The 9,151-nt window shown below is 33.7% G+C and overlaps 4 protein-coding genes across 5 annotated transcripts; 3 read left to right on the top strand and 1 right to left on the bottom strand.

Moving 5' to 3' along the window:
• The first annotated feature begins 208 nt into the window (after nt 1-208).
• LOC108967147 (dynein light chain roadblock-type 2) lies at nt 209-1,017 on the top strand. Its single transcript, XM_018930401.1, has 3 exons — nt 209-483; nt 534-580; nt 636-1,017. The coding sequence occupies exons 2-3, from the start codon at nt 560-562 to the stop codon at nt 948-950; spliced, it is 336 nt and encodes a 111-aa protein (XP_018785946.1). The 5' UTR covers nt 209-483; nt 534-559; the 3' UTR covers nt 951-1,017.
• Nucleotides 1,005-1,565, bottom strand: LOC108967148 (dynein light chain roadblock-type 2-like). The gene is made up of 2 exons (XM_018930402.1): nt 1,389-1,565; nt 1,005-1,327 (listed from the first exon to the last, which is right to left on the bottom strand). The coding sequence occupies exons 1-2, from the start codon at nt 1,392-1,394 to the stop codon at nt 1,028-1,030; spliced, it is 306 nt and encodes a 101-aa protein (XP_018785947.1). The 5' UTR covers nt 1,395-1,565; the 3' UTR covers nt 1,005-1,027.
• Nucleotides 1,566-1,725: 160 nt separating this feature from the next.
• Nucleotides 1,726-2,432, top strand: LOC108967144 (dynein light chain roadblock-type 2). Its single transcript, XM_018930394.1, has 3 exons — nt 1,726-1,846; nt 1,911-1,989; nt 2,044-2,432. The coding sequence occupies exons 1-3, from the start codon at nt 1,844-1,846 to the stop codon at nt 2,253-2,255; spliced, it is 294 nt and encodes a 97-aa protein (XP_018785939.1). The 5' UTR covers nt 1,726-1,843; the 3' UTR covers nt 2,256-2,432.
• A 457-nt stretch (nt 2,433-2,889) lies between these two features.
• On the top strand, nt 2,890-6,808 carry LOC108967143 (transposable element Tc3 transposase). Of its 2 annotated transcripts, XM_018930393.1 has the most exons (3): nt 2,890-3,042; nt 4,325-4,464; nt 4,575-6,808. In XM_018930393.1, exon 3 carries the CDS (start codon nt 4,880-4,882, stop codon nt 6,296-6,298), a length of 1,419 nt encoding a protein of 472 aa, XP_018785938.1. In that variant the 5' UTR covers nt 2,890-3,042; nt 4,325-4,464; nt 4,575-4,879; the 3' UTR covers nt 6,299-6,808. The 2 variants fall into 2 exon arrangements, with proteins under 2 accessions (XP_018785938.1, XP_018785937.1); XM_018930392.1 differs by having other exon boundaries at nt 4,325-6,808.
• The last annotated feature ends 2,343 nt before the right edge of the window (nt 6,809-9,151 follow it).

Here is a 9,151-nt window from a genome sequence, read left to right as displayed (position 1 = left end):
AGTAATGTTGATTTTTAGATTACATACAAAAATGTATATTAAAAATAGAAACATCCTTTTATTATTATTATTTATGTCGGCAAGGCAAAAAGATTACGGTTTTTTTTAAAAATCGATATCTAATTAAGAATCTCAAAATATCGATAACTTGTTATAATAACTCTGATTTAATTTTTTGAAAATAACTAAACAACATAGCCAAACAACACTCATATTTTTATCCATAACATTTCCAAAAATTTGGTAAACTATAATATTGGCTGAATAGTATACGTCACGAATGCGCACACCAAACAGTAGTATTGAGTTTTTTTTTTTGGGTATTTAACATAAAGATTTCATTATTAAACTTCGCATGGTATTCATTAACGTAGCTTGTTACTATGGCAGGACATCCTAACTTTACCTATTGACCTATATTCAGTTCAAAAAATCAACAGCAGAAAGTACTATGGAGACCAACCCATTTAAGGAATTTATAAAGTAAGCAATGGTTGTGTGACAGTTTTCAAGTTTTGATCACTTTTTTGTAGTTAATAATTATAAAGCATAAAGAAATATGCAAGCAGATCAACAGCARGTAACATATGTACAAGTCTGTATATACAAAACAAGTTGATGTCTTTTCTTTATAGAGTAAACGTACACGCTCATACGTGGAGGAGGTTTTCCGGCTAATTGAAGAAAAACCCGATATAGTGGATATAATTATATTGAACAAAAATGGAAATCCCGTAAAGACAACCATGGAAAAACAAATGGCTATTGAGTTTGCTGGCCTATATGAAATATTGAAGGAGAAAGTACAATTGGGCTTGCAAAAGATTGATCCGAAAGATGAGTTATTAATGCTACGTGTGCGCACGAAAGCGAATGAAGTACTTATAACGCCAGATGGAAAAATTACTGTGATGGTGGTACAAAATGCGCGGGATAGAATCCAGCTATGAAATGTTATTCCAAATTTTACAAAACCAAATTACACAAAAAATATATATTGGTGGTTAAATAACGAAACGATGAAGTTTTATTGCATCACAACAATTGTGAATTCCTTTTCCGGTGCGACTAAATATTCAAATTTTCGTGTAGCAATACGAAGAAAGGCCAAATCATTGGTGGAGTCTAAGTCCCGCACAGCGCTGCGAGCTGTTGGTACTAGTACTCCGCTAATCAATTTAGTTATTCCACCAGAAGTGCTGTTATCGAATGTAGATTGTACCACAGTTCCTAAGGCATTATTCGACACCACATAGCCAATGGCGTTCCTCATGATACGTTCTGTGTTTTCGGCATTCCTGCGTACAACGTTCTCCAATTGAATTGACTGTTGAAAATAATTACCAGTTAAAGCTTGATCATAAGCAGTGTTTTGAGTGAAAACTTACCAACATTGAAATATCAAAATTATAAAAATATATATATATAGTCAGTTTTTCATACACAATTCGAAAAGTTAAATAAAAGTGCTTGAAATTGGTTACTGAGTTTCAATAAAAAAAATTGTTAAGTGTAAAATAAAATTTTATTTTAAACATTTGTACATAAATGCAATGTATTAAAACTTATGTATTACTACAAATACTATTTTAATCTCAATTTTTATGTTGATTTTGACCATTGGATAGTGGAATTCAAATTAGTCAAGTGATATCTAAACAAATACGCCACCCTGGCAACTATGCTTTTTATTAAAAGTACTTTTAATTTATTGTTAAATGCAACCCCAGTTGTGTTTTCTGCTTGATCGATGACAACATTGATTTTCATTCTGGTTGTCGTCTACTGATTCAGGTGAAAAGTTTGCAAATTTTTCAAGTTTCAATAATAAATACAAGCAAATATGGTAAATAAAAGTATTTAGTACAAAGCGTACAATATAATCTATTCTGTATAATTATATATTGTAGTCGCAAGAAGTTGAGGAAACTTTAAAACGGATTCAGTCACATAAGGGTGTTGTCGGTACCATTGTTGTCAATAATGAAGGTAATTTGACTACAATACTACATACGGAATTTACTAATTGGACTATTTTATTAGGTATTCCAGTCAAGTCGACATTGGACAACACGACCACAGTGCAGTACGCCGGACTTATGAGTCAGTTATCTGACAAAGCACGTAGTGTTGTGCGTGATTTAGACCCATCCAATGATCTCACTTTCCTGCGTGTACGTTCTAAGAAACACGAAATTATGGTTGCTCCAGATAAGGACTTCATATTGATAGTTATCCAAAATCCAACTGATTAATGTGCTTAAGGATGGTATGGTCTAAAACAAAAACTTCAGCTACTTACGTATTCATTTTATTAAACCGCGTTGCAGGACATTCTGCACAAAAATATACAATATATTTCTTAAGATCTGCTTGCATATTATGTGATTAAACGTTAGTATTAATTTTGATACAAACTTAATACAGCACAATGCAAAGACTTTTGAAAAAACTCATGGATTTTAGTGTTGAACTAACATATCTACAGTATTCAGAGGCAACATTACTTCAAATGCATATATAGTATGATTTAGAATCACAAAGTGATATGAAAAGGATTTTCATTTAGAAATGTTTAACTTATTTGCGGAAATTAAAATGTATCGTAGGGACCATAATTAGCAGAGAAGAAACCCTCATTTTCCATCCTCAACATAAAGTACCGGGTGTCTCAAAAATAATAAAATATAATTGTTTAGTAAAATAAAGAAAAAAAGTTTTTGTACACAGGAAAATTATAAATGTTAGTAAAACTTAATAATAGCATTTTTGCATTAAGGCGGCTCTTAWGAGTGTTAGATTTTAAATTGACATTTCATACAACCATGTGAATCTGATCTGACAGCTGTAAATACGGATAGCTTGCGTAAAGTCAGATTTTGTCATTGGCTCGCCCTGTCTGCCTGTTAATTTGTGTGTTGCTGCCGCTGCATCGGATATGCATGGTTTCCATTTTTATTAACGCATCGCAATTAATAAAGCCAAAAAATGGAACCAAATTGTATCTATTTTTCTTATACAGCAAACACGATCTAAATGAAGGTACGTGAAAAAAAGGTGTGCAAAGTGCAGATGACGAAGCTTGATAGTGTGATTTGGGGTTACGGAAGTAAATTTTTCACTCAAATGTGCTATTGTGCGTGATCTAAAGTGGTTTGACTGTGTTATTTTCATTTTATTTGTAAATATAATTTAGAGTATATGCATGAAATTTATAAAAATAATGAATTGAGTGTTTAAGAATATACATATGAATTTGGAATAAAGAAAAATTTAATCGTTCGCATCCAGCGAAWTCCCGAGAGCAAAATTTTCGTTTCGTCACGATTTATGTACATATTCACAATATCGACTGGTTTTCGGTATAAATATGTACAAAGTGCGTGTATATAGATAGGATTTGAACGCAAACGCACGTAGCTTGCTTGCTTTGCTTTATCATTTCTGTATATATGTATATACAGTGTATTCACGTTAATTTGTGCGTTGATTCACATCTGTAACTAAATAAACATCGGCCATCAGTTAAAATTAAGAACACAAAAAGTCTTCATTATTTCGAAAGCTCTTCAAGTGGAATTCTTTGATGTGTTTGATGTTTTGTGTGCTTTTATATTGTTTAATTTTTCAAAAACAATAAAGTAGACCAAATGCATAATGTAAACAATAATAATGGTACTAAGTGTTTGATATAAGATGTTATAACTTTATTTTTGTAAGCTTTCAAAACTGTATAGCGCATTATATTGTCGACCATTACTTGCCAATATATATTTGTATCTACCCGAATGTGCTGTTGATGTTGCATACATTGCTGCTTCCATCTACGGTAGCATTGATATCAGTATCGCAAGGTGTACCATGATGCATATGTTTGTACATATGACATATGTAATATGTCACCAACAATTAATGCGACAGTTGTTCGGATTTGAAATTTTTCTTTTGCGTCAAGCAAAATGGACAAGCTGTTAAAATATTAATCGGGTGTTCTACCARTCAATTTAATATAAACCGTTTATAAAGTGTTCATTTTTGGTATTTTAGTCACAAAATAACAAAAACGCTATCTCGTTTCATGAAGATTAAATAGGACAATAAAAAGTACAAATATATGTGAAAATATTCGATGGACATTGCTATGTACATACAAATTTATATGTAAAGTGCAGTACAAACACTTTTAAAGAAGCCTGGCATAGAGTGCAGTAAATTAAGTTTAAATCAATTGCAGAAGAGGAAACTAGTTAAATTTATTTATTAACTAAATCCTAAAAAATGTATATGTTTTTGTGTTTTAAAATGTGTTTGTTCTTATTTACAGATTCTCCATAAACAACTTTAAACACGGCATGAAATAAATTTACATAAATTATAAGTATAAAGTGTTAATGGAATAATAAGAAAAGTTTATCAGAATCATAAAACCTTACTTCTAGTACTAAAATAATCCATGTAGATAAGGTAATTTTTAAAATTACAATCTAATTAATAAAAATTAACGACATTCGTAATTGAAACTGCGCATCAGCAGGAATATACCTAAAACAAATATTAATAATACGTTCTAATAGTTTTACTCATATATGTTTGTTAAAACATTATCACATGAAAATCGATCGATGGACTTTCATTTATTTGGCCACAGTCTGTGATGAATTTCTTGAAGCACCACCAACAATAATAACAAGCTTCGTTAATAAATAGTGAGAATAAAGTGCCAGCTGCATTTCTACTACAATAATACAACTAACTGAAGCACAGTAATCTTTAATTTTCTGATTATTGTTGGCTTATATTATAAAAAAATCGATAATAATTTCGAAAAGCAATTAAAAGAGTTTGCAGTGGCGRCTAGTAAGCGCCTGCCTAACCTCTGATGGCCCTACAACACTACCTCAAGCACACAGACAATTACTGCGGAACTGCGCCAACAGTCACGGCAACAACAGTACCAACAACAAACACAGGAGCGATAACGCAAGCACATTTGCAATTGCAACATCACGCAACAGCAGTGACAGCGCAGTCTTATCAACAACAGCAGCAACAACTAACACAAATTCAACATCAACAACAGCAACTGCAACTACATAATATCACACCAACACAGGACACCACAACATCGGCAACAACCCACACTAACGCACAAGCGCATCAGCAATTACTGGTTCAATCACAGCATCGACTAAAGCAGCTGCAACTCAAACAGCCCACTATACATCAGCAGCATATGACCTATCATCACCACCATCCTTACTATCAGCAAAGCAACCTTCATAATACTAACACATCAGCTGTGTCAAATACATTAGCCAACACGGGTGCGGCCAATCATAAATTCAAAAGTGCGCAGCACAACCAACAGAACTATAATCATAATCGTACGCTTCCCATACACGCACTAAATCAGAATTCAAATTTCTCAGCGGCCAGTTCGAGTACGGGTGGCGGCACAGCCTCCAGTCATGCGCCAACACAGCAATCGAATGCCACCAACTCTAGTCGCTCATCAGCCGCTAATGGGCATGCCAATAATGCGGTGGATAGTGCCAAAGCCGGAGCGGTGGGTGCACAGATGCGCAGCGGCACATCAGCAGCCGGTAGCTCGGCAGTTAATTCTAAAAAAATCAAAATAGAACCCGTATTGTCGCAGTATCATCAAACTGAACGTTTAAACTTCGCAAATTCGCATATTGTGTGGGGTGAAGAGCATTGGCGACGTGTGGTCTTCCAGGATGAGCGTAAATTCAATTTAGATGGACCGGATGGCTTCTCCAGTTACTTTCACGATTTACGTAATTACGAACAAACGCTTTCGCAACGGCCGCGTGGCAATTCCGTTTACATATATATGTTAATCACCGCCGGTGGTCCAATTCACATGGAGGTGTCGACGGCGAAACAACGACCACAAACATATATTGAGACCATATTGCGCGAACGACCGAATATCATTACCAAATTAGGTGGTAATCCAGATTTTATACTGCAAGATTACAATTGGACGGCCAATATGACGCCGACAACACAAGAAATGCTCGATGCCGAAGGCATCAAAATGCAACGTTGGCCAACTATAGCGCATGACGTCAACATTATGGAGAATATCTGGGGTTGGCTGATACGTGAAGTCTACGATGGTGGACGCAAATTTTCGCGCAAGGACGATCTCATATTTCGTATACGTGCGGCATGGACGCGTTTACCGTTGGATTTTGTGGTCAATCTCTACAGCACACTGCCTGAACGCATTGCAGAATTATACTATACGCGCGGCATTTACACAAACTGTTGACGATGGCAGTGTTAGGATAGAAATAGTTAAGTTGACATAGATCCACGTTGAGCGAGGACGTGATCAAAACAGCACAATGGAAGGGTTGCAAAGCAAAACAGCGCCAAATAAGCATACGGGGATTGAAAAAATACAATATGTTTTCAAAATGTTATCAAATCAGCCGCAATGTAATGGGTTAAAGGGGGAAAAGCAATGAAAGAAATATTTACACAGTGTAGCCGAACAATTGTTAGCAGCAGAGAGTGATGAGCATGTTAAACGTGCAGGACAATTTAAATATGTATACATGAAATGTGTGTATGCCTGTAGCAAACCTGAAACCTCGCAGCTCGACGACACGTTGTTATCTATGTTGGCAATATTTCTTTGTTGTTTATGTGCCTAAATGTAGGCTCTCAAAAGATATTCGCATAAGCGCCTTTTGAGTTTTTCCGCCACGAAAACTCATTGCATTGTTTAAACTCTGCCCTTTAATAGTGTTCCGAATAAAGACTGGCATGAAGCAGAGACTACGGACGTTTTCAAATTACATACCTGAAATTCATATACATATACATATGTACGTATATACGTGGGAACCATTACTTGGAATTGACTGCAATTTTTATTTTTTTTTTTTCATAAATCTGTATATAATTTCTCATTAGTGTAAGCTCACCACACCTTTGTAAACAGTTTGAACAAAGTGTTTGTTGTTCATGTATTTCATACGGTTTAAAAATAATGCACAATATTATTTATTATTTTTTTTTTTTTGAGGGAAATCATATTGTGCAACTTTTCAAATGCTTACTGTCACACGAACAAACCTGCAGGCACAGCATGCGTTCACAGAAGAGGACCTAAACAGCGGTAGGCACATGTTGCGCTGCTAAAATTCAATAACTGGCATATTATTTTTTTTTACTTTTCATTTTGGACGTACCAAGACTGACTGCTTAACAATTGCATATACTATACCTGAAGGTATACAGAAACGAACATATGGTTGGTTGTTTCGTATGCTGCTTTGTCAACAGGCAGTTGAGCCACACACACACAAGAGTGTAGTATTGCACTTAGCACCTGCACTCCAGGTCTTTCCCTCATTTGCTGTTTTGCCTACTACCACATTTTGCACGCTGCTAAATCGCGAACTCCTGTGACGCACTGGCATACGTACATACATACATATGTACACACATAAATATGTTCTGTGATAGTTGTTAGTGTGCTTTTGAATTTTATTTTTAATATTTTTTTAAACTGAAATTTTTTGATTATTTTTTCGTGTAACTCTCGGTTAACTGCGCTTTATACATAACGTAAAAATAATACATACATATAGATATACATACATATGTATATAAATATGCATACATACATACAAAAATGTAATTTGATCACGAATCAACACTATATGCATATATGCATATTATATATATAAATACATATGTATGTATGTATGTATTGTTATAGGCTACACGAAATGTATGTAAGCATGTAAGTGGGATCCTTCTTATTGTGCTGCATAGGAGTTCTTTTGTAAAAAGTACTGAAATAACTGAAGTATTATATCGGAAATCTAAATGAAACAAGTAAAATTTAATAATACAATATATAAATAATACAGAAAATAACAACCAAAAAAAAATCATCAAATAACAATAACACTATGTAATACGTATGGAGACTTGCGTTATCTGTACATACTCGTATATAACGAATTAGCTTTTAGTAATTATATTTTTTAATGAAATTTAATTTGGAGTAAAAGAATATATTATATGTTCACTAGATATGTTAACTAAGAAAAAAAGTGAAAACTTAATTAATTAAATTAACTAAAAACTACACTTTAGCTACATATTACCATGCATACCTATATTCATATGTATGTATGTAACTATTAATTAAGTTCAAAAATACTACCAAGCGAACGACCAGCGSTCAGCAGCTACTTATACATATAAATGTATACATACATACGTATGTACGTATGGCGTTTTTCACCACAGCTGGTACGCCTTGGATGACTACTACTAAAAATAAATAACAACAAGCATAATGTTGATTTCACGACCTGAATATGTAACAATTAGAAATCCTAAAAATATTGTAGTTCCACAACAACAACAACGCAAGTTCATTTGTGCTGTCTGATGGCGTAGAAGCGGTAGAAAATAAACACGGCGGCGTCTTGTAACAAAAATGGCATTGCGCATGCGTACTTATGTACATAGATACTAGTGATGAAATGTGCGTATGTTTTGTATGCGTGTATATATGTATGTATGTACGTATGTGTATGTATGATAAGAACGGCATAATACTGGAAATTATGTGATTTTTTCGCTTATAAAATATTTTTTAAAAACACAAATGTATTTAAAAAGCTCTAAAATAAACGCTCTCGATGAATAACTGAAGTATACGCAATTGTGTTTTACTTATAAATTTTAAAATTTAAAGAAATCTTTTTGTTTATCTAATGGATACCGGATACTGTTAAAGAATGTACATAGTTGCCTGTTTTGGGAAAGACTCGGATGTTTATAGAGTAATGTGCAACAACAAGAAAAGGCAAACACGGAAAGTTGTTGGTCTCTTCTCGGAATTCCAGTTTGTTCGACTATGCTTGAAACTGTGAAGGAGGCATGGTGGCATACTTTTAGGCGGCGTACCATTTTGTAACGAATAGCCAGCAAATTTACGAAATTTACTTAAGGATGTTTGTTTACATTATTTTGTAAAAATGTATCAAAACTAATAAATAAATGTTAGAAGAAAAGACTAAATTAAAGGAAATCAAGAATAAAGAAATTTATAAAAAAAGTTAATTAATTAAATTATTTTATATTAGCGTTATAT

Source organism: Bactrocera latifrons, unplaced genomic scaffold, assembly GCF_001853355.1.
Source record: "Bactrocera latifrons isolate USDA-ARS-PBARC rearing strain unplaced genomic scaffold, ASM185335v1 scaffold_179, whole genome shotgun sequence".
Taxonomy (NCBI): domain Eukaryota; kingdom Metazoa; phylum Arthropoda; class Insecta; order Diptera; family Tephritidae; genus Bactrocera; species Bactrocera latifrons.
This window is presented reverse-complemented; position numbering and strand designations above follow the sequence as displayed.